We start from the raw sequence: 25582 nt of genomic DNA, 5'->3' as shown, positions 1-25582 counted from the left end.
GAAACGTATTCTCAAGCCAGCCACATTTAGGAGGATGCAGAAAATATAATGCTTTGCCAAGGTTTTGCAAATTAGTACATTAATTAATTCCTGCATCCTTGACTGAAAAGTCAGACTGAAAGCTGTGCACCATAAAGAAAAGACAGGATTTTTCATTCTTGCAGCACAAACCAGTTTAAATTACATATACAATGTGCTTATATATTGCAGAACACTACAAAGATAGCAGGAACTTTAACTAGTGGGTTTGCATCCATGATTAAAAGAATTTGTTAAGTCAAAACACTTTGACAGCGGCTGCATCCTTAATTGTGATGCTTTTTAGCGCAGTAAATAATGGGAACTTTGTATGCAAAGACATGAAGTGCCCAGTTGCTTGGATCAAATATATCAAAGTTTAAAAAAAACCCAAAACCCAAAAAAACAGACTATCACATACCTATTTGCAAGTTGTGAATGAGACACTTTCCACAATGAAAAGCGATTGGGGTAATCAATAACTTGATGCAAAATACCATCCTCCGCTTTTTTAGTTTCTAGACCTCCTTGGTATCAAAAACAACATATACAAAGATTGCTTTGGTTTTCTCTTCTCATTTATCAAAACGATAGCAGTGTGGAGCTAGCAATGCTCCTGCCAGTTTCAGTTCTGCTCTTCAGAAACTAATGGGCAGCAAGAGCTGTCACCAGTTTCTTCTAGCTGCATGGAAATCTCAAGAAACCAATGCTCAAACAGACACTGTGGCTATTTGAAAAAAGGCAGTAACAAACACCAGGAGACTGTTTCTCTCCTCATTCTGTTAGGAAACGTAAATTGCTCAAAATGAAGAGACAAGAATTCTTATCCAGAGGTGAAAACTGACAAAACTCAACGAAAACAAGCTACTTGAAAGTTGCTTAAAGAGGGGCCTGGAATTTCGTGTGGGCAAGCAGGGGAACATTGTTACAAATCTACAAACACATACCTTATTATTTTAATTTTTGCAACTACCTTCTACAACATAACAAATTTTAAGGAAATGAAAACTTAGCATGAAAACCTGTACATGATATTTCGGTTAAATTAATCCACAGAATGATAAAAACATCCAAGAATTCGAAAACAACTTAAGCCCTCGTTTGCAAGCAGTTTCACAGCCACAAGTATCTTCTGTACAAAAATTTGTCAAGCAAGGATGCTGAACTATTAAAGCAGGACAAAAACAAGATTCTGCCTTAAACTTTGCAATTCACTCACTCAAAATTTTGCTGACATGTTTCATTTTTATCTTGTAGTTGGTTTCATGTTGCGGTTCTTAGCTACCCTTGTATTTGGGGTTTGGTACTCCCAGCTAACGCCAAATCTAATGCTTTTAAATGACTTCTATTAGTCCATCAAACACGTTGTACTGTTTGATTCATTACCCTTCTTTAATAGCTCTTGGGTAGATCCTCATTAAGTTGTTGAAGTCAGCAGCCAATTCACACTGGTTAAAGATACATATGTAAAAACCCTACACCTAAATTTAACAATTTTTGAGAGACAGTACACAAATGGATTGTACCTGTAAAGAAGGGCAACAGCTGTTTTCATGTGAGTACCCAAATCCACAATTCATGTACCTTTCTGAGAGTATAATTAATTTTGAAAAAATCCCACTAGAACTTTACCTAACTCTGCATCCATTTTAGCCCTGTACCTCTTTTCTACGCATTTCTGATTGTACTGACTTCTGGGTAAGCTTCAGATACAAGGTACTTGCACAAACTGCCAGTGTTCAATAGTTCATTTTTCTAGAGACATGCTATGCAGCTTCCATGAGACAAGGTGATGTGTTACAGCATGTGAACATATCGCACATAGAGACAGTGTAGAATAACTAAAGGCCTCAAATTCAGTAGTGTATAAATTATTTATTAAAATTATCACATTAACAGAAATGCTTTCACTGAAATTTAATTTGTTTGCATAAAAGAATTCCCCAGAAGCACAAAACTTTAAACTCTACAGAACCATCCCAGGATAAGGATAAAAAAAAAAAAAAAGAAATAAGAAAGCCTAGAAACAAATGGAAAGTTATTGTTATTTTATTGCCCGAAGGGAAAAGCAAGAGCAAATAAATAGTATAAGTGTTTGATGGCGATGTTTTCATTTTTAATACGTTGAATATATTTATTAAGCCCAAACAAGGTTGTTTATTAATTATCCGTGCAAAAAGGCTCCCCTCCCTTTTTATTTTTTAGGGCACAGAATTTTCTACCTCCTCTCCTCTTTGTAAAAGCGGGAAGCGTGACTAAGGAAAGCCCAAGGACGACAGATTTCGCACTCGGTGGGAACAGCATCGCTCTTCTCCAGCCGTTTGTTCCTCGCCCAGACCTCTACGGCAAGATGACCGGCACGACCTGAATCCGCCCCTGCCCTCCCTTCCCCGGCCGGCTTACGGTAAGGCAGCCCGCGGGGGGGCCAGGCTGCCGAGGCTGGTGGGGGGAGCCCCACCGCTGCCCTAAGGCAGGTGCGAGGCAGCGGGGGCGAGAGGAAGCGGGGCCGGCGCAGGCTCGGCCCCGCCGGGCCCGCCCGCCCCCGCGGTACCTGGGGCCTGGCGCCGGGCAGGCCGCAGGGCAGCGGGGCGGGAGGCACCTGGCAGCGGGGCGGGGAGGCAGGCGGCGGGCCGGCCCCTCAGCGCGGCCATGCGGGGCGGGCGGAACGCCCCCGCCGACGCCGGGGATCCCCCTCCGCCGCCCCGGCGACCACCCCCCCTCCGCCCCCCGGCTCCCGCCCACTCGGACCGCCCCGTCCCGTGGGGATACCCCCACTGCTGCCGCCGGCGGAGGGACGGGGGTCCCCCCTCCTCGGCGGGTCGGGGGTCCCCGGGCGGCGCTGCGGCCGCCCCGCAGAGCCCCCCCAGGCCACGGCCGCCGCTCCCGGTACCTGCGGCCGCAACTTTTCCCCCGCCGCCGTTCAAACGTCCTGCCGTAAAGCGCCCGTCTCCCCTGGCAACAAGGTTCCGGCCGAGCACTAGGTGTAGGAAGGTGATGTAAAAGTAAAACCACCCAGTGTCGTAAACCAGGTCCGGGGGGGAGGGGAGGGGAGGGAGGGGGGAGGGCGGGGGAGGAGGTGACTGGAGCATTTAGACACAAGCGAGAGGATCATGGCGGATGGCCCCAGGTGTAAGCGCAGGAAGCAGGCGAACCCGAGGCGCAATAACGGTCAGTCAGCCCGCGGGGCAGCGGCCGGGCCGCGCCGGGGTGGCGGTCGGGGCCGGGGCGGGGGCCGGGCAGAGCCGTCCCGAGCGCGGAGGGGGGAAGGTTGGGGCGGGCGCGAAAGTAATTCCCCCGCCGCTCCTCGCCGGGAGCCCGGCTCCCTCCGCACCGTTATATCCGCTACCTGGTGCCTCCCTCCCTCGCCTCGCCGTCCGCCTCCCTCCTCCGCCTAGCGGTGCCGCCTCACTCCGCCGCCTGTCCGGGACCGTTACACGCTGCCTTCCCCCACACGCCCCGCGACCGCCCCGCCGGGGACCGGGATCGGGCCCCCCCCCGCCCCGGCCGCGCCGCCGCCCTCCGGCCCCCGGCGGGGGACGCCGAGCCCCGCGGGGAGCGGCGGGGAGGCTCCGCCGCCCGGCCGGCCTCGGCAGCCCCAACTCCGAAACTTGTTACCTGCGCGCCCCGGCGGAGCGGGGCCTCCCCGCCCGCCTTCCCTCCCCCCAACCCCGGCCCTACGGGCGGGATCCCCCCCGCCGCCTGCCCCGGAGCGCCTGCCCGCCGGAGTTCCCCTCGCTCGCCCGGCAGCGGGCCGGCTCCTCGCTCCCGGCCGGCGCCGCGGGGCGGGCTGGCGTTCGCCATTCGGGGGGCGGCAGTGGGGGACACCAGCCGTCACCGGGAGGGGGGAACGGAGCGGAGCGGGGGGGCACAGCCGGCGGCGGGGGAGGCACTGTCGCCGCGGCGGGGGCAGCGCGGCGCGGCCGCCCCGGGCCGGCGGGAGGGGACCGGCGCCCCCGCCGCCCGCTCGCCGCTTTTCGCCTCCTCCTCCTTTTCCCCGCCGAGAGTTGGTCCCCGGCGGCGCCCCGCGGCCGCGCCGCCTCCCCGCCCCGGGTCCCGGTGGGGAAGGGAGGGAGGGAGGGAGGGCTGCTGCCGGGCGGCGGGGGCGGGCGGCGAAGTTTCTTCCCTTCCCTCTGGCTTCGGAGGTACCTGTTTGTATAATAATGGGTGGTAACGGTTTGGCCGGGGGCCCCCGCTCCGCTCTCCGTGCGTGTGTGACCAACTGCTGCAGTCTATATAAGGAATTACATTTACATTTCAGACTTAAGGGCAGCTGTGGGGTTGGGTTGCGTGTGGTTCCCCCCCCCTTTGGTACGTGTGTTACTTTAAGATGCATTTGGAAGGTACACGGTGGGGGGAATAAACGCTCGTAACACCCACTCTCTACTTGTTTTCTGGAAAATGGAGAAGTAGTTCGGTCCTCGTAGCGACTCTTCGCAGTAGGATGTAAAGCAGGAGATTTTGTAACCTTCCTTGGCAATTTTAGGTTTTATGTGGCATTTCCTGTGCAGGGTCACAGATAGGAAGGCTTTCGCCTGCGATCCGAGATGTTTTCATACGCAGTGAACGGTCTCTGAAATAGATCAGAGTCACGATCGGTGCTTCTCCTCTCTAATCCTGGCTGTTGCGGGCGTAACGCGGTGATAAATAACGGCCTTTCCGGGGGCGAACGAGTTGATTTGATTGCTTTGAACTTAGGAGGGTTTTCTTATTTTTGCTGTGTGCGTTTTCTAGCAAGTATTTTTGTTTGCATGCTCACGTTATTAATTCCTTGTCCTAGTGTAAATATTTATATTTAGCTCAGGATTTGGCTGTGCTAAAGGTAAGTTTGGAAAGTGCTTTTCTTTTTACCTTATTAAAAATGTTGATGATCGGAGAAAGGGGCTTTTCTTGTTGCTGACGACATGTGTGTGACATGTGAGTCTGAACCACCCAGCGTCTGTGCAGGAGCTGTAAACATGTTTACCTGAACAGGAAAGAAAATGGATTTTTCTCTTAAAGATCCAGTGATGTGAATATCATACTCTTAGAGCATATCAACAGATGACTGGAGAGGGAAATTCTCTGAAAACCTAGCTTTTGAAATCAACGGGGAAAAGAGGTTCTTGATCGCTGCAGCAAATGGCAACTTGTGCAGGTAGAAAAAAAAGATGGTGTTTAGTTTTCTCCTGCATGCATGTCAGCCCCCTCCTGTCTGCTGCTTTCGTTCTCAAGGGAGGGATTTATTTACCAAGCTTGCTGTCAGTGTTTTTCCTTTGTGCTTAATATTAGAAAACCAGATTTGAGGCTGTTTAGCACAAAACGTTTTGTCTGCAGCATGTATCACTCGCAGAAAACAAAAGGTGTATAAGATGTGGTATCATTCCAGGTATCTTTCATCATTCTCACTTTTGGACCTTATCACTGCACCCATTTTATTACAAAAAGCCTCTGAGTCTTTATCAACTAGTGCTGCAAGGTAGAATTGTAGTGTGTCTTGGTTTAGGCTGGTTTTGGTTCCTTTTTTTGAGGAATTAAAACCAACTTAAGTTATTGTGTGTTGAAGCATCAGGATGGGTTAGATAATAGATTCTGGATAATAGAGATTTCTCAGCAGTGGGTGTATGTTTGACTTGCAAATATTTACTAAAGAAATTGGCTAGAAAAATGTTAACCCTTTAAACTTTACAATAAATAGGTATGAGATTTTTTTCTTCTAAATCTCTAAATGCACTTTGCTTTTATAGGTGGGTATCGTCTGTTAACAAGACATCACTGTACAGGAGATGCTTCAGCAGCTGGCTTGTTCGTAGTATATACTAAACGAATTTTGTGCTCTTCCAGTTGCCTTTTTTCCCCCCTTTCCCACCGAATGTGAGTTTATTGAGGAGAGATTGGACTTGATCTTAAAGGTCTCTTCCAAGCAAAACGATTCTATGATTCTATAGTACTTCGCATGCAGTATACCACTTAATAATACTGGGTTATGGCATTTAGTAACTATATTGTAAACTTTCCTTCTGTTTATTTGTTGATAAACTTAACACAGCTGTTCTTGTACTGTAAATTTTTGTTGTTTTTTTTCTTCGGTTTGTTTTGTTGTTTTTTTTTTCTCTGGGAGCCAGAACTTATGGCTGCCATCCTGATGCATTAACTGTAGCTGGAAAGACAGTCTTATCTTCTTAACTCTAGAGCTGGTACCTTGTTTATTGGTAGCTACAGGAGATCAGCAAAAGAGCTGACTGGCGCTGCCATTAAAGCTTCCACTTACACAAAAATCTGGCACTTCATACCTGAAGAAAACTATTCTGTGTCATTGCCGTTACTTCTGTCCAGTACACAAAAACATCCAATACAGCAAAAAAGTTAGCAAACTGTTGGGATGATAGCACCGTTCTGATAAAGTAGGCAAACAGCGCTGATTGGGGTCTCTTTTCCTATCTACCTTTTCCCCTTCTCCCTTCCTTTTGATAGAGAAAGGAGGAGGAGAAAAGTGGGATGTGATTTTTGCCAGTCATCTGCATTGCCACACTATGTGAATCCTGTGTGGACTTTAAATAGATTCAGTATCGGCAAAGGTTTTCTTACTCTGAGTTGGCTTGCAGGATCAGGATTTCTTAGCTTTCTTAGCATCTTTTATATATATTACAGTATTGTCTTGATTTGTTTTAAACAGCAAAATTAAAAGTAACACATCTTGTTCTTCAGCAATGCTGTGAGACAAGTAAAGCAAGCAAAATATTTAAAACTTCCCTTACTACAGGGTTAAAAAGATACCAGCCTTTTATATTGATGTTCTGAAAATAACGTGTGCTTTCTGTTTTTCAGATGCATATTTAATGGTAAAAAGAAGAATGTATGAAACTGAGTAAATTCTGCATGCTATGAGGCAGGCTTTTTTTTCTTGTTTGCCCCTGGTAACAACGAGTAAAAGGTTATATAGATTGACTTGTTAGTGTGCTGTTTGAGTTGCTTTACAGTTGGATTTCCTCTATTTTTATTAGATAATCATTTCATGTAAAGTTTTGTTACAAAGCGAAGGGCTGCAAGAAGATCAGAAGTGCCTTTGAATAAGGCAAAAGCATGGCGTGTTTCTGTTAGCTCCAAGGTGTGAACTACTGGCAGGATGTCAGGCGTTAGTGATGCTGGGGATACTACGTTCCTTGTCATGCCTTTCTTCTCTTGCTCCCCTCCCTTTCTTTTTCACTAGGTACCGTGTTTTCACTCCAGCATTAATTTAAATTTGCAATTTGGGAATTGAGGAATGTTTCCCGAGTTTAAATTCCAGGCACGGTGAACAGGTCTACATGGACAACTGAATTAACTGTTTGAGTCCAGGGAAATCTTCTCTCATATAAACAAGTAATACTTTTATTTTCATGTTAACTACTGAAATATTATGGGAATACACTCAAAAATGTCATTATCCCTTCACTATTCTCTCAGTTATTTTTAGTTTATTTAGCTTGTTATTTTAACAGTTGTAAAGCAGGGTGTTTTAAGGTAATTAGCTACCTGAGGCAGAATTTTCTAAGGTGATTAGCCTGAAACAGTTTTCCTTGCTTAGGGGACTCTGGTGAACTGGCTGCTGAAACAGTTGATGAAAAGTAGCAAGCAGATGAAACTTTTCCTCTGACACAGGCTTCTGTATAGTAGAAGTCATTTTTTTACTTAAAAGTCTGAGGATTTGACTCCTCTGAACTCAGCCCAAATTTTCCGTTGAACGCTTTCTGTTATATCAGATATTCCTCACCATTGAGTCTTTCTGTCGACTTTGGGCTTTATTACAGGTCCCGTTAATTAGCAGGTTACGGACTTCCATTAGGCCCTTGCTCTCTGCAAGCAAGCTCCTCGTCGGCCGTGTGGGGGGAAGGGGTTCTACAGCAGGTTCTCCTTCCCCACTGGGACTTGAGTGGTGGTATTAAGCTGTCATTTCTTCTTACAGAAGTTTTACAGTTTGGGTAGGAGGCTGGAGTAAACTAAAGCGAAAAATATCAGTGTGATGCCTTTCTTCACGTGGAAATGTCTATTTTAATAGGGTTTAAAATGCCAGCGAGGGATGGCAGACGTTTTTAACACGCATGGGACTCTATTAAGTATGTTAAAGAAATAAAACCAAGTTCTCTGAAGCTTGGGTTGTGGGGTTTTTGCTTGTTTGTTTTTTAACTGATTTTTGAGCAAATGCTCCCTATTGCAGGGAAACTGCTGGAACTACAGTATCTGGCCAAATGGCTCTTAAGAATCCCTACTTCTAAATCCAGTCATTATTATTTACCTAAAATATAAGCTCATTGCTTTCAACTCATTAGCTGTTTGTAGTCATTTCAAAAACTCTAGGTAATTGATATTGCAAGCTGATTAGAATATGGTGTGCTTCGTTGACTGTAAATCCAATATTTAGCAGTACATACTGCATCTCTGGAGATCGTAATCATAAAGATTCTACTTGTGATAGGTTTCACAGAAATACACAAAGTAAGAGGTTGAAAAACAGAAGTAATTCTGGTTTTATATAGGCTTTTGTAGTAATTTTCAAAGTACAGTCCCAGATGAACTTTCAAGTGCTTTATATCGATATTCCTGATGTTCTGGTCATACGTCTCTACGTTTTTCAGAAGATCTCACCAGGTAGGATCTTCTCCATTATGGGCAAGTAAGCAGGACCTGGCTTGCATCTGTGGTCTCAGAAACTTTGCTGCTTCATTCTGGCAGCTATAATAGGCCTGTTATTTTTGAGAACTAAATTCTCAAGTGACTTACCCAAGGTCACACAGGAAGTCCATAGCAAGACTGAGTCTCAATCCATTTTTAATCCTTGGGACTGCCCTTGCATTTGGCTTGATCTAGAGCCTTAAAGAGAAAGAACAGATTTATCATTTAGCGGTTACTATTCCTTTCAGTTTAAGTATTTAAACTCTTTCATATTTATTGTTTTGAAATACTTGTGCTTTCAGCAAACAAGTGGCAATATGCAAAACTTAATTTTCTCTGTAGTCATTTTTAGATGCTATTAAGGTAGTATCTTTACTGGTGGTGTTTCCTGTCTGCCTAGTCAATGTTGATGTAATGATGTGCTGGAGAAGTAGAATTTTGTCTTCTGGTGTTTTTTGTATTCCCAAGTTCAGTGATCTGTAGGTAGACAAATGCAAAATACAGTAGGAGGGAACTGGCTTAAGACCTACACTGTTAACATCCACATCCCTACTCTGATGTGTGGGGTGTTTAGAAGACTGTTTTCTTAGAGGTTAGCATCCAGGCAGAGATGGTTTAATCAGATATTGGTTTTGTTGGGACAGTAATGACTAAAGAAGAGTCTCAGCATATGGCTGGTATTTCTAATATTTGAAAATGATTGCTACGTAAACTTAAAAAACGTAAGTCCTCCTTAAAACAAAAATTCCTCAGGAGCACATAAATAAATGTCAGGCCTCAAAGTCAACTTGACTGGGACAAACACACGCCAAGTCTAGGTCTTACCATCACTACTGTTTGTCGCAGGGGGCTGCTGCTGCTAAGGCAGAGCCATGTGGGAAGTGGCTATGGGTGCAGGTGGGTGCTGCTCCTGCCTGGGGGGCCTGGGCAGCGAGAGGCACGGCGGGCATGGAGAGCAGTCTGGTATCTTCATCAGTGAAGACGTGTGGTTAGCTCTAGTCAGGAGACGGGGCGATAGAGCAGTTATGATAAGGGACTCTTTCTTGTAGAGGGAAGTACTGTTTGAAATAATAATTAAATATCAAGCAGAAACCCAAGCACACCATGGAGAGCAGAGGGATGTGTGCATGAGTGGGCAGAGTGCATGGGCGAGGTGAAGAGCGTGTGTGAGAAGGAGGGAGGATGCGATAGGGAAGGGAGTAGTCTGCTTCTTGCTGAAGGTCTGATACCTTATTTCTGATGCATCTTTGTGGTCTTCCAGGGAGTGATGAATTTGGTGCCTGGTTGGGTGCATAAGAAGATCACCGTGGGAAATAGCTTTGACCTCAGTTGACTAGATGATGCCTTGATGCACTGGAATTGTTGCGGGATTCTGAAGGAGTTTTGTGCGTGTAGCTTTCTGTGATGCTTTCTGCTTCCATGTGACGTTGGCACGTTTTTTAAACCTCTCAATAAGCCATTGCCTCTGATATTCTGATCGAGTGAATTTCTTGAGCTAATTATCAAGCGCACAGGTATTTCTCACAGTCTCAGTTTGCTTTTCTGGCTGTGTAGTTCCTAACTTCTTATTTTTAAGTTATTGGGAAGAGTGACAGAAATTTTATATTTTTAAAAACTCTTCACAGTTGTAGCATTTTAATCTTTGCTTGCCCTCCTGTTTTAAAGAAGGAATAGAGTTATTTTCAGTTTTGTGCTGAGCCTCAGTTTGTTTATTAAATAATCTATTTGTCCCTTTCTTGCATATATAAGTAGAATTCCTGTGTGGCAGTGGAGGAAAATGGGAAGCCCAGTCAAGAAGAGCGAGACTTGGTGGGTAAAATACTGACTATAGTTAAATGCAGCATAGCTTTATAAATCTATTTCAGTACTCCTGAGAAAAATATGACAGTATGTAAGGACCTTTCAGACAGTAAAAATATATGTCCTGAGTCTTCTCTTCCTATATCTGGGCCTGTATATCTGATTCCTTGTGTGAGTACCGACAGATTACATTCACGTATTAGGAGGATAGGTGGTGGTAGAGCAGAAAGAAGAAACTTGTTAAGTTTGTATCTGTCCATGTGGAGCAGCCAGGCGGTGATTCAGATGTTTCAGTTGGTTAGTGCTGAACATATTAACCAGGGTTCTTTAGACTTGTACATTTGTCCCTCAAGGAACCTCAAATAGGGAAGAAAGGAGGGTTTTTTACTTTGTCTCGCCCTGTGCTTTTTTCTGATGCAATTACTGTAATGTAACTGTATCTTTTATTTTAACATGCTTTTTCAGAGCAACAGAAGTTAACTAAAAATATGCTTTCTCATCTTTGAGAAGTCAGTACTGTTTGAAAGCAGCCTGTTTCAGTTCTGTCCTTTTCAGCTGTCATTCCCAGCTGTCACAGTCTCCTTGATGTGAGGACTTTACCCCTGTTGTTGCAAAGCAGTTTGGTTAACAACTGCTGTCACCCAAAGGTTAAAACCTGAAAACTGGCATCCTTTGTTGCTTCCCTTACAAATGTTTGCTGTTTGGTAGCATCTCCCTCATTGCTTTGCCTTCAATGTGTTCCATTTGTTCCAATGTGTCTATTTTTGGAGAACTATGTAAAGCAAATGAACATGTCTAATGATGAATGTATTCTTCCGGATGTGTTAGGGGGCTCAATTATGACTGAGGAGAGAAAGTAAAAAAGAAATTCTATCCTGTGCTGAGATGACATTCCATCCTATCCAATTAGGATCTGTAAGTACGAGTAGCAGTCCTTCTTGAGTGAAAGGGCATGTAAAATTACTTCTTTAAACACTAAGAACCCCATAAGAGAGAGACTGGAGTGTATCAGAAAGAAAAGAAACAACTTTTCCTTAACTATCTCTTATGTACTTCTTTTAAGTATGTTTTTGGATTTGATGCAGATATCCTCTGTCTTTTTGCAAGCTCTTCTGTTTTTTAGCTTCTCACAAGTCAAGCATTAGATTGGGAACATTGGAGGAGCTGGCAAGAGCGCTGGAGATAAATGGATTATAAATCTGTCCTTTCACTGTGATCATCCTGAGCATGACTTTCATGGACGACACTTGAAGTAAAGGGGTTAAGAGAGTCTGATGTGGTAGAGAGAAGATTTTTACCTTGAACTAGTGTGCCTGTCCTTGTTAGGATCAAATGCTACTTGGGCCAGTGACGCTAAGGAGCACCTTCAGTTATTGTGATATGAAATGTTTTCATTATTTCAGCAAACATCCCTTTTCAAATTCTGTCAGGCAACTGACAGACACTGAGGGCGGTTTTCTGTTCCATTTTGTGGAGACATCAGTCCACAGAGTGTGTATCGGAGAAAGCAAAATGAAATTACAGAACATCACAAATATGGCATGATTGAAAAAGGCCTGGGGAAATCTGTTCCATCTGAAAAAGTGCAAACTGAAGAACAGAAAAATCAGACTTTAATTACAGGGATTAGGTTGCTTTTTGCTAAACTGGTACATTTGACATAAAGAAGCAGGTTGGGGTTTTTGTTTGTTTTCCTAACACCTTCCCCCTCCCCCAGTCTAACGTAATTTTCTTAATGCCCAAAAACATAAGAATGATGAGTTGTCCCTTTTTCCGAATACACTTCATTTTAAACAGTTTTTCCCAATGCTTTGAGGAATTTCTGCCTTGTGTCCTTTCAGGTATACATCAGGTTTTTTTCCTTCTTCCCACCTTCTAGTCCATTTTATTCTTTCTCTTAAGTTCCTGTATGCTATCTACTGTAAGTTGTGTGAAGTTCTAGACTGGAAAAGGAGGTACTATTCAGTATCTGTAACCTGTTTATTCTTCTGTCCTGTTCTGTTTATGTCTTTCCATAGCCTGCCCTTTTTTCTCCTAGTATTCCTGGTACAGCTATTCGGTAAATTTAAGCGAAATAGAACTAGTCACATACTACTGGATTCATTCTTATGTTATTGTTCACAGGAAGGACCTAGGTACAGTTGGCCCCGCAAAGAGCGTGAGGTGTTGAATAAGGGCTTTGAAGCAGAACTGGAGCTGTAATGACTGGCTTCCTTCCCTGCTGCTGTCCCTTCCCCTTCCTTGCAAAGCGTTTTCATTTGAAAAACTAAGGTGTGGTCATTGGGCATATCTATTCTCAACTTCCAGTAATTTTTTGCTCACTGCTGAGCTACACCATAATTACATATGCAAATGTAGTATTTTTTTCCCCCCTCTTACCTTGTACATGTGGGAGAGAAAGATAAGGTTGCAGAGTGCCGCCAGGGATGGTGCTGCTGTTGAGGAGGTGCTGCAGATGGCCACAGAAGGAGAGAAGTACTTGTCCTGCAGGACAAGACTCATGGGGGATTTCAGAACTTCTGTGACTCAAAGGCAACAAGAAAACACTGTTCTTGCCAACTTTAAACTTCAGATAGGAGCACATTGTTGGACGACTTGTTATAATAAGCTATTTGATACTTTCTAGCTACTGAGTGCTAAGAGTGAATTTGCATTTACAATAAGAACTTGTTTTGTAGATGTATGTATGTATAGTTGCTATATCCAATAATTTAATCTATTAAGCTGCCTTGTATGCTCCCTGTAGTAACACAGGGTAAACTCCTGTTGTTCATAACAGTGTTGTAATGATACTAAAACCACAGAGACTGAATCTGTGGAAAAGACTATTCTGACAACTTCTGCTCTTCATGGTAAGATTTACCTTGTACTTTTTCCAGATTTCAAATTGACTGATGTACTGTATTCCTGAAACCCTAAATATAACTTACAACAAACAGTGGAAGTAAGATAGAATCAGTCCTATATTGCAGTAAAAATGCTGCAAGACTCTTTCTGCACAGAAGTGGAATAATAACTTAAACAGAAACGAGAAGCAAAATTGAATTGGTAGTTGTAGCATAGGAAAAGGGAAATAGTTCCAATGACACATAGCGCAGTATAACATGCCACAGTTCTCTGTATTTCACCACGTGATTAATCATGCCTTCAGGGATCAGCCTGCATAGCTGATGTGGTAGTTACACGATGGAGAAAGACTTCTTAAAAGGATGAGCCGGGTTTGTACCTCAGCATGCGAGTGACTAAAACTAGTGGCAGCCTTTCTGTTTCTGTGAGCTAAGCCAGCTCACAAAAGAGGGACAACTCTAGCTTTCCAGCTGCAAAGGATACAAATAGACTTAGTCGAATTAAAATCATGATACACAACAGAGGTTTATGATCCTCACAGAAAAATCTTACAAGGTATGTGATGCAAACTGTTCCCTGTAGATCTGGGTCTCAAAAAATACTTTTGCCAGTACTGCCTCTGAATCTGGTGAGATGCTTTCCTTCAGAAACAAAATAAGTAAGGTAGTTAATTCCCATATTTGCTGGAGTTCTTTCCTTATTTTGGTATGAAGTGGCAAGCCTTCTCCATTTAATTGCCCCAAGCTCTTTAAAGAAAATAATTAAAAAGCTCCTTCTTATGCAGTATGATATGCAAAAACAAATGCAGTGAAGTGATTTGCATATGTATGGTGTCACAATAGTTTGGGATACAGGAAAGAATATACAACTTTTTACAAACATCAGAGTTCTTTTCTGAGCAGGTAAGAAAACAGAAATGATGAAACTGAAAACTTGCCCAATCTCTTGTTCTAATAGTTTATAGTTGCTTATATGTAGCCCTTATTTCGCCTTTCTAACTTTTGTGAGTATTTTTTTTTAAGCATTTTGAAGGTCTTGTATAGCAAATCCCTAGAACAGAAAGATATTTGTGATACCACCCCCCCGCCCCCGAGTTCCAAGATGCTTACTTACTAAGTAAAGCCTTCCAGGTTTGTGCCTTAATGTTTCTTAATAGGCATCCTACTTAAGCAGTTTTTTGTTTGTTTGTTTGTTTTTTTTAAATGTCTTCCCCAGCCCATCTACCTTTACAGAACTCGTATGTCTTCCTTCAACCACAGAAGCATTAAGTAGGACTGCAATCAAGTGTGTGTCTTGTTGGTTCTTGGGTCTACTGTCAAGCGCTTGGTAGCTGAAGTGTGTGTGCGCTTGCGCAACCGTGTGTGCTGTGCTGTTTTCCTGCCTTTTCCTTTTGTCTGTCAAGCTTCTGGCTGATAGCAGATTAGCCATCTGAATGTGGGCTGCAAAGAGTAATGGGCTGCACAAAATGCCTGAGGCTTCTTGCATACAATAAAATGACTCCATTATAAAGCGAAAAATGACAAGGCTGCCATGGAGGATATCTGTATTGGGGAGATGGAGAGAGTAGCCTTTGGTTTATGATCACATTAATGGGCGTAAAATAAACTTAATTTTTTTTCAACTGTCAAAAGTATTCCTAGGTGCTTTGCAGAGTAGTGCTGAAGATCCTTCTAGCAGGAAAATGCAGATGAGCTAAATGGATGGTGTACTACTACTTGCTGTTCCTGCTTGCTCTATATGTGTCGGGGAAGGAAGGGAGTAATAGCACTATGGCTCAGTTTCATTTTCACCATGCAGGTGTATTTATTTTTTTTCTTTTGTTTCAATTTGTTTATTTCTTGTGTTTTGATTAGTTACAGGATTACCTAATCTGCCCTGCAGAGTGTGTGGGGTTTATTAAGTCTTTTGGAAGATGTGCTAATACAGACTTGAGGGAAAATGGGCCAGAAACGTGGCTGACTGAGACAGAGGGAATCCAGATGCTGGAGGAGGGTATAAAATACAAAGCTGTAGTGAGTTGGGTCAAGTAGAGACACAAGTCTGTGTGCAGGAGCAGTAGCAGGAAAAATAGCTGGGATTCCTGTCAAGGCTTTGACAGCTATACTTACCCACTGTAATAATCTGGTGTTTTTTAAAAGCAAACAAACAAAAAAAACCCAAAAAACCCAACCAACCCTCTCGATTGTCTGCAGTTTACTGTATCTGTAAGCAATAGTGACTGCTTTTGCCCTCCTAACTTCCAGTTACAGCTTTCAAAAAGATTTTTTGTTTGTTTGTTTGTTCTATGGCATGCGAGCTCTAAAACGTGTTCTGCCCCCAAAAAAGGTGCACTACTGTCGTTTATGCTAAATGGAGGATCTTTCTGGATTGTATCTGCTTGGGAAATGAAGACAGCTTCTGATAAACGTGGGCTTCCAAACTAACTGGCAAGTCAGCATAAAAACAATTTGGTATGTAGAATATGGAGGAATTATTAAAACACGGAAAACTGGTCCTAAAATGCTTAATTTTAAAGAAACCTCTTGACTGATATTTGTTTGTCTGTCACTTGTTGGAGTCTGTTCAATATGTCACTGTGGGTACAACCTCAGTGGACTCTGGAAATCTGTGCTTTAGCAACAAAATGTACAAATTACAACTTGTAATAAATAAAATAGGAATACCATTTGAGTAACCTGTGTGTTATTTTTTTTCTCATTCCGTCAGCTGCTGCCTGGTCTCATTGTGGCTGTTCTGGATGTATATTCCACTTGTTATATGGACCGTGTCCCTCGAAGATCTCCTTTTAGCTGCACTTCACACGCTAACTCTTCCCCAGTCTCTTGGATTGATTTTCCTTAAGGGAAACCACTCCTCAAAATGTATACTTCATGCTTACTTCTTTCTCTCCCTTCCCCTCCCCAATAAAGTCATCCCTCCCCCATCACCCCTAAAGAAAAAGGAAATAGAGTGATTTTTGAAACTGATCATACCATGGAGCTCCGCAGATGCTGCTCCTTTGACAGCAGTATTAATTCACTTTACATGCATTTTTACTTTGCAGTTCAGAATTGTTTCTGTGATCATATGAGCTTTTTATGGTGCTGAAGACTGTAGCTGCTTATGAAGAGAGCTGGCGATAAAACAAAAGCTTGGTTAACTGTCTTTGACAGTGGCTAGTCTGTAGATGGTGACAACTAAAATATGTTCAAGGCTAGATTATTAAGAGAGGATCTGTGGGGGGGTTCTCATCTCCTTTCCTCTTTCCTTGCCCCATGTGATTGGTGTGGTTTACAATAGGAAGCCACTAGTTTCTGCAGTCACAGGTGGGAAGGAAGGTAGTCACTGGTAGGTAATGCAAAGACATTTGAGTGAAAATAAGAAAGTCAACTCTTTTATGGGAGAAGGAGGTAGCTACACATTTTACAGATCTTTCAACATCTGTAACTTAACTGGCACTACTGAAAGCAGTATATTGCACAGTAATGCCACTTAGGGAAGTTGCATTTATGAATATGAATTTAAAAAATGTAGAACTATTCTTGTGTCTTATGTGACTTTATAATCATACTGAGAAAGGTATTGCTGCCTTGGCCTGACATGACTACTGTTGTGCCATGGCTGGTTTTCAGTACAGATTTGGGAAGTTGCAGAATACTGAATACGAAGTGGTAAAACAGTTCAAAGCTTTACTTAACCAGAAGGAGAAACATAGGAAATACAGTTTTCATTGTCTTAAAGGTATTTAGATAATAGAGAAAAATTATTCTTTTGGCAGATAGTTTTACTTGCTGTCTTCTGTAGTATTCTGGCTATAACAGTTGAGTAGCTAGTTGAAATACCACGTATGAGGAAACTTTGCAGGTATGAAAGAATCTATGCTAAAATATTCCAAACATCCATAAAAAGTCTTGCGACGGGGTATACCGTGAGGAGAGGGGGGGAACTTACAGTTCTTGCTTTCTAAAGTTGCATGATTGCTTTTAATCAGTGGCAAGTGGTATGGTACGTCAGTCTGTCTGACCAAGCTGTAGACCATTTCCAAATATCCCTTTTGGACAAATTTGCTGTAACCAGGAATTTTTGAGAACTTTAACTGGGTCTTGAACCCGCTAGTTTGAAAATAAACGTTTAGTTGACTGGTGTGGTCGAGGTTCTATATTTGAAAATACACTAGTAAAATATAGTTGTGATACTAATAAACAGGATTATCTTTCAGTTTTAACAGCTTTAGGGTTGATAATATCGCTTTGTTATTTCTCATTGGCAAGTACTAGTGTAGCAGAGTTGGAATCCTGAGTTTAGGACATGACAATTATGGCCACCAGCCACAGAGCTATAGAGTGCCTGAGGTAGTGTAGGGGAGAAGTCTCAAGCCTGGAAATTCATATTTTCAGGTTTAAAAGGTAACCAATTTGGAATATTTATCACTAGATTTAACTCAAAGTACAACGTACTTTGAAACTTTTGTCTTTTGTTGCTTATTGTAGTGAGGAGAGGGAGGCAGGATCTTAATGTCTTCTCTGTAAAGATGCAGCACTGAAGATGCAGTGCTTGACACAAAATGAGATGCCTGGAGGATACAGGCCTGCAAGATGCCTTCTTGTATCCTCCCTCCAGTTCTGCTTTCTTGAGACCTGATGGACAACCCTTGCCTTAAGCTTTGGCAAACGCAGTGCTGTTAATATGTGGAAACTCGTAGGTTTTACAGGGATTTGCTGTTGTACCCTAGTTCTGCCCATGTAGTTACCTCAGTTTTATTTGTCTGCTGTTTTCCATAGGTAGAACAGACATGTGTTTCTGCAGTAGAAGGACTAGAGTATGTGGTTTTGTTATCCGAGATACTGTTTGTTTCCATCTTTTCTGTGTGTTGTAAACCCTGTGTTAGTCCTGGTGACTCCAGTTTTGTGGGGTTTCTTTTCTGTGAGTAGAAAGAAGAGTCTCTTAGATGTGCTTCAGAGACAGATGTTAAAAAGCCTCATGTGTTTTCCTTATCTTAAAATCAAGTAGTTCTTATGGGAAGTTAACAGTGTCATTATGATGTTGCTCTCCCTCCTGGCTGAGGTAGTGAACTCCATCGTGCTATCTCATCCAGCTGTCCAAGAACTTCAAGATTTTAAGATACGCAGAGCTACAGTGTATTTTCATCTCCTTTCTTCCCCCTCCTCCTCTTCCAAGCAAGACTATTTTAGAGAAGGGAAGAAACTGCTACCAAAAAACTCAAGCTCAACAAAAAAGTCAAATAAATGTTTTTGAGCTTAAGTAAGGCTTGTGATTATCTCTGCTGTAGTAATAGGTGGTTTAAGTTTCTTGGAGCAATTCATGCAATTCTGCAGAACCTATGTGACTATTGCGGAGTACTTCAGTGGACAGTGGCTGTTATAGTAAGGAACTCTTAAATTTGGGTAACTTGCAAAGACTTGCAGCAAATCAGCCTGCAGTGTAAGACAACAAGGAGTGTCAAACTCTGCTTTGGAGGAAGTATGTGTTCAAAATTGGATTCATTCACATGTGCTTGCCTTTAGATTTCCTTTTGATTCATAAGGGTGTTCTGGAAAACCACACAGCCAAAATCACGTTGATATTACTGCCTTGGATGCTGTTGATGATATCCGATCAATACCTCTGACGTGTGGTTAGTTGGTTGTTTTGGGGTTTTTTGTTGGTTTTTTTTTTTTAATTGAATCTTATTCCTCTGTACCTTACAGATTCCTAAAGTACCTGGTAGCCATCACAGCCATCTAGAAAATTCAGAATATTCTAAAACTAATAAGCAACTGCACCAACATGACAAATCTGCTGTCTTAATGCAGCATGATAGAATAGGAGGGATTTTGATACTATCCTGAACACAACCTGCCAGTCATTAGGAAAGCAATGTGCTTTCTTCCCACTGGGGGACAGAAGGGATCTGGAGAGAACTGAGCCCTGCCTTGCCTTGTGATGTCTGTGTTGTCATCCTCGTAGTAACACGTGAGGAAGAACAATGTTTTTTTAGTCACCTCTCCTGTCCCAAACCCTTTAGAAGCGTGTCCTTATTTTTGATGTTTTTCTCCATTTCTGCAAGCTGGTCACTCATGGAAAGCCTGTTACATATGGGTTTCCGTTTAGGCATGGAAGCTCTGGAACAAAATATTCAGTCTTTGAGATGATGTCAATCTTCTATTTAAATTGGATTCTTAGTTATTCATGGGGGAAGGGTGCAGATGAAGTCCTATTGGGCATCTGGAGGTTTGAGAGGGGCAATTTCCCTAGCCAAAAAGAACAAGCATGTTTTGTGTTTCTTTGAGAGTTTTTTTTTTTTCCCATTTGTCAAAAGGATAAAGGCTGTCTTCTGCCCAAAGGTTATTTAAATTGATGCCTGAGTGTATGAGATGAGAGCATGTAATGCAACTAATTCCTGTCAGCTAATGGCACGCATCCCACTAAACACGGGCTGTTTTGCTGCTTCCTTGAGAAGCAGCCAGTTGCGGGTCCTGTATCGTTTGTTACCAAATTGTGTGCCATTGTTGGAAACCTCAAGGAATAGAGGCTGCTTTTTGACAGATGCACTCAAAATGCCCCTGCATAGGAGCTAGGAGTAGTGGTAGGAGATGTTGATGCCCTGCCACTCAACTTTGGGGAAGTCTAGGTTGCTAATAAAGTGACAAAAACCTGTCTTGCTTGCCAGCTATGGCAAACCAGCATCCTTATGTGAAACCACGTCCTGTAGTAAAGTGAGGTTTGAGATTTTCTCCAGTAAAAAAAGTCTACCGATGTTTACTGGTGGCAACATGCTATATTATACGTAATACATAAAGGCATGTAGTTGCTCCTAGAAAAACATTGCCTCAGAAATGCAGCTTTTTAGCAAGCAGACCTCTTCATCAGCAGTAAAAACAAATAACAACTTGTTTGCTGAACTGTGACCTGTTTTGGAGTGACAGTCTTGCAGCTTGCTGAATCGACAGCTGGGCTTACCACTGTGCTGCCCGTAGCTGAGAGTGCGCTTCACAAAGGCTTTGGAAGAATACATTTGTTTTCCTGCGCTGCTGTTATTTCTCAGCGGGTTTTCAGTTGCTGCTCCCCCACTTTTCATAGCCCTGAAGCTGCCCAGACTGCTACTGTTTCAAGCTAGTTTCTAGCTTGAAACCTTCTTTAAACATCCTTAATGAAGGCTGGAAGACTCGAATAATATTTGATAAACTGAGAAAATCAATGAAAAGTTATTTAATAAAGCTTTGAGTTCTCTGGTTTAGCTAAGTGATTTAAATGTGACTTTTTTTTTTTTTCTGCTTGAATCAACTGATCAACCTTTAGTTAGGTAGAAAAAACTGTGAGGTTTTTTTAAGGGGAGTAGGCATATAAATGCTTTGTTCAGACCTTCTTTCTAATAATAATTCAGTATTCTGCACATGTGTTACGTGAGTTGACATCAAGAATCTGGCTAAAAAGGAAAATTATTCGTCTCTTCTAGATGAGATGGTGCCAGTTGTGAGGATTAAATGTTTGCCCAGAAGTTTATATTATCTCTGAGCTAAGTTTTGATAAGCACGCTATAAAATATTCTTGGCTGGCACAAACTATATGTTGGTGTCTGTGGCAATGGAGGTTTAAACTAGTTCATTTTAAATCCTAGCAAGCAGCAGCTGAAACGCTGCTGAATGACCTTTGACATAGGGACCCATGAATGCCCCAAGTATGATTTCACTTTCACCACGTTCTTTGTGAATCTGAATGCTTGTCAAATCAGATGTGTGTTTAGACCTTTTCACTGAATGTGCTTAGAGGGAAAGAACAAAGCCTGGGGTCAACTTGGCATAATCCCTGCGTTTATCTTTATTCTATTATAGTGGCTTGTGGGGGATGGAGTAACTATTCTCTATGAGGTGAAAGTGCAAGTAGAGTGTAGGTAGGCTATCCGTCTTTTCTTCCAGACTTTCCCAACAACCTAGCTGGTCTCCCATGATTTACTTGCATTAATGTATGGCTGACTAGGCAGATTGCTGGTTGATCCATGTGATCTGCTATTTGTTCTCCCCGTAGTTATTTTGTAGCTGCTGCACCTATCCGCTGATGTGAACAAATCCATATAGCTTGTCTTGGGTAGCACATGCAGAAATGGGTCTGTGTTACACAGTGCTTTGTTCTCCCCAGTGGAGATGGGACAGGAAATAGCATGGATTTTTATACTACAACTACTTCTGCTTCAGTGCAAATCATCATTTTATTTTAAGAGATGAACAGCTTAATATACTGTACGGTACATATGTATTTTTTGCTTTTGCAGGCTGTTAGTCATACTCAAGTAAGGGGTGACTAAGTCTGTTATTACCCATTCAAATTGGGAAAGCCTTTGTCTCTAAGGGAAGAACCGTAGAGTTCTACTAAATGATTGTTATAGACTTTTTGCAGTATTTTTAGATTTTACTCCTGTGGTAGATTCACTTCACAATACAGGATTGTTTCTGTGTGGAGCTGGAGTGGTCTGAATCTGTAAACGAGCTATTGTGTGGTAAAGTACAAGTGGGTGGAGGAACTATATGACAAAAGGCCTAGTTACCTTTACAGTTTGTTCGCTGTACCTCATACACTTTGTTTCAGAAGAAAAGCACTATTCAAAGACTTGAGTATAAGGAGGCAGTCTTTCACACGAGGCTTGTGGGAAATTTCTCTCCGACTTGTGGGTTTTCAGCTTGTGTAGATTTACCCTGCGCCTTCTGAGGCTTTGCCCGAAACGGCTTAGCGCGGCTCTGAAGCCCCCGCACCTCGGGGGTGAGCACTTCCTAATCTGACACTTCGGCCAATATTTTCCACCTCACATGTGCACTTGTTTGGTATTTTTTCTGTTTACTTTTTAATCAAATGTTGCAAAGCTTATTGTTAAGTGAGGGTTTGTTGGTTTTTAAGGGCTTCCTTAAACTCTCATAACTCGTTCTCATTAACTTCAGAGATTAAAAGCAACATTAAGCAACAAGGACATCTCTTTTTTTTTTTTTTTTTAACTGATTCATTTTGAAAGCGTGAGCGAGCTTTTTTTATTTTTTTTAAACTAAACTTTGAAACTTGCTGTTCTCAGTGTTAAATCTGCAGTTCCCTTCAGCTTCTTCCACACATTTCACTGTTTACTTTCTCTTTTCATAGCTTAGTGGGTAAGTGCTTAAAAACCTGTTCATTCTGCTTGAAAACAAATGTGCTTCACTCAGCACCCAATTTTCAGGTTTGAAACACTTTCACACCAAGGCTTGCTGATGAGCTGGATGGGTTTGGGGTTTGTGTTTTTTAAAGGAGAATTAAGTTATTTCAGTCCACCGTGGAAGAGAGGAGAAAGGAGTGCTCTGGGGAGAGCAGGGCGCTGCTTCTCTTGCCCGACCCAGGCGAGCTGGGCTGGCTGAAGAGGAGCGACTGCTCCGCTCCTCTGCGGGACATGAACAGAGTGAGCACCTGCTTCCATCGCAGAAACGACTGAAGGAGTCCTCAGGCTCACAGGTTACAGCCCGGCACATGAACTGGAACTAACAGGCTCCAGCCCAGCAGAGTAAATTTAAAATGAAGCAGCGGAGGCCTGGACGTTTGCCCGCGTTAGCTGTCTGTGCTATGGAGGCAGTAGCCACTGGCAGGAGGGCAGAAGAGGTATTTGGGGTTAGGAAGCAGTCTGATAGGGTTTCAGTAATGGCTTTCATTCCTTGTTAGCTGCATCCTTTCAAGTTTTGCATGTGTTGGAGAGACACATCTTCAGCCTCCAGTCTGTTTAGCGCTACCAATAACTGCTCTAGGAGAGTGATTCTGGGGAACCTACTGTCATTGTCATCTCTTGCTGCTTTAAGGAATAGGTTTAGAGCCTTTGTTCAGCACTGCCAAGATAATTTTGCTCAGAATCTCAGACAGGTGGAGGAGCACGGTGTGCTTTTTTGTGTGAGTTCCCCACTGATTTGTTCACCCTCCTCTTTCCCATCACAACCTGCCGTACTCCACTTCTTTGGATGTTGCACTTACATACCTGAGTGTCACCAGCCTGCATCCAGAAGCCTATGTATCCAACTGTGGTGTCTTTATTGCATGCTTAATTTAATTGTGTAATGTTAATGGCAGCAAGAACTTGCATCTTAAAACTCCCTTACTCTTGCAGGCTCTAAATGAGTAAGTTATATCTAGAATATCCATCTACAAATATATGCCACAGTGTTTACCAGTTTCACAGTACAGTAAAACTCTGAACAAATCCATCATAGTTGAGTGAAACTGATACATGCTTTTCAGAGCTGTTTATGAGCTCTCATCTACTAATCTTCGGTACTTGTAAATAATACCAGAAAATCCTTTGCTTATATTAATCAGAACTAAAAGGCAACAGTCAAATGTTCACTTTTGCAACAACAAGTTTTTTTTAATTGGTAAATCAAGCCTCGCTTTCTTAAAATGCCACTTATACTGTTACATAATGGCAGCTTTTCTTCTCTTCTTTCTGCCTCCCTCCTCTTCTGTCAGGCTGTGAAACTACATGCTGTGTAAGAGTTTCTCTTTTCTTTATGTTCTCCTTTTCAAGACTGTTTCAGTCTTGAGATGGGAGGTTTTCTAGTAACTAATCACAGAATCACAGAATGATAGGTGATACTCCCGTGGCTGGTCTACTGGCTGCAAAATCTGCTGAGTTCCCTCGGGGTTTTTTAACTTCTACTGGTGTGAAGGTGGGATTTGGAGAAGCATCTCTACCAGCTGTGAAGTGAAAAGGCAAAACGGGAGGAGCAATGCTGAAGGACACAAACCTGCTGTTTCGTACCAAGTTGCGAAGTAGTACATCTCCTAGTTGCTCTTAGGGCCTTCTAAGAAGGTTAAAATAACTGTTCTCCTTCTGCCAGCTTCAGATGGGAAGACATGCAATAGGGAGATGAAGCAAGGGAGTAAATTAGTGGCAGAACAGGTAACAGACAATCAAACCTGCTATTAAGCAGCATTTCTTAAGTGATGTGAATATTAAAGAGGCAAAGCGCTCTTTTTTTTTTTTTTTTAACTTATACAATGCTAAAAATCCATCACAGAAACAGCAAAACAATCTAGCTGTGTGCTACTGATCTAATTTCACAGTTGATCACAAATGCAGTTTAAAGAGGCAGCGATATACTTTAGTAATACCAACAGTTGACAATTCAGGAATGTAAACTTAACATGTCTGATTTTAAATTTCTCTTACTGTCCTAAACACAAGTGCCTGGGGAAATAAATGAAGTGTAATGTGCCTTAAAGGCTGTCTAATTTGAAATAGTTTAGACCATAAAAGCACAGGCAGAAGTGCATTCAAAGCCACCATTCCTGGCGGAATAGCTGACCAGAAGCCTGCCATGTGGGGGTCCTTCAGCTCATCTGCCCCTGCAACTTGCCACACTGCAGAATTTGCTTGCTAATTTGGAAAGCCTGTCTTCCGAGGCCTGGAGCCCACTGGTATAAAGAGTTCCTTCAGACTCTACTGAAATCTGTATTTGCAGCATTACCACTATGCCCCACTATAGTTTTGAGCTCTTGAAGAATGTAAGTGTGTTGCACATGTGGATGGCCTCATCTTAAAATGTGAAAGAAGTGGTTTTGACCCCAGGTTTCCCCTCTGCCTGGGGACAGTGGAGTTGAGCATGCCTGGCTGCTGACAGACCCAAGGTTTTTGTTTTTACTTTGAGCTTTAGCTAAATATTAGCATTTGGTTATGTTGTAGAATACTTTATTGCAAAGGGAAAGCTAGAAGTTACCTCACCTGTTAATTTAAAACTGATTTTGGTCTTTTTTAAGTAGCAACTACTACAGACTTAAACGAGCTGACAGCTCTGCACTGCTCTTATTGTGGAATTGTTTTCTTGGGTTTTTGTTGGTTGGTTGGTTGGTTTATTTTTTTTTCTTGAAGCCAATCCCATCCCAGTAGCTAAGAGGGAATAGAGGGTGATGAAAATAATTACAGATTTATGTGCTCAGGCAAAATAACAGAAAGGTTGCTACTGGGAATGGCTTGACAAAGTATTAGATGAAGGAAATAAAATTCCAATAAGCAAAGGTTTAGGGAAAGCATTAGCTCTGGTGGTCCTGATGAAATCTTAGTAAAAGTGTTCATATGACAGCTTTTGTGACACTTCAAGAAGACAGAATAATGCAGAATCAATGTCACATTATTTGCAGTAGTATTTCATTCAAATCTCCCTGTATCTGCTGCTTGAATCTATGATTTTTACCTCCTGGTCCTTGACCAAAAAATCATTCCTAGTCAAGCTGGAAGGCAACCCAAGAGAGAAAGAGCTGATGAATTGTAGAGAGAGGTGTCAGTCATCCTCTACCCTGTAGAATCATGGTC

General features: G+C 42.5%; 1 protein-coding gene across 5 annotated transcripts in view; it reads left to right on the top strand.

Annotated features, from left to right (window-relative positions):
* Positions 1–2293: 2293 nt before the first annotated feature.
* The window catches only part of ZEB1 (zinc finger E-box binding homeobox 1), a 124915-nt gene continuing 101626 nt past the window's right edge, over positions 2294–25582 (top strand). Inside the window, exon 1 of one of the 5 annotated variants that reach the window (XM_074574279.1) lies at positions 2294–2422. Coding sequence is in view for 1 of the 5 variants with exons in the window: in XM_074574277.1 (XP_074430378.1) it covers positions 3129–3186 (58 nt within the window). In the remaining 4 variants the exon portion in view is untranslated. Of the gene's footprint in view, positions 2423–3061; positions 3187–4092; positions 4161–4401; positions 4838–7162; positions 7357–25582 lie in introns of those variants that run through there. The other 4 variants (XM_074574277.1, XM_074574278.1, XM_074574280.1 and 1 more) reach the window with 4 other exon arrangements.

Source organism: Larus michahellis, chromosome 2, assembly GCF_964199755.1.
Source record: "Larus michahellis chromosome 2, bLarMic1.1, whole genome shotgun sequence".
In the NCBI taxonomy this organism is placed as follows: Eukaryota; Metazoa; Chordata; class Aves; order Charadriiformes; family Laridae; genus Larus; species Larus michahellis.
This window is presented reverse-complemented; position numbering and strand designations above follow the sequence as displayed.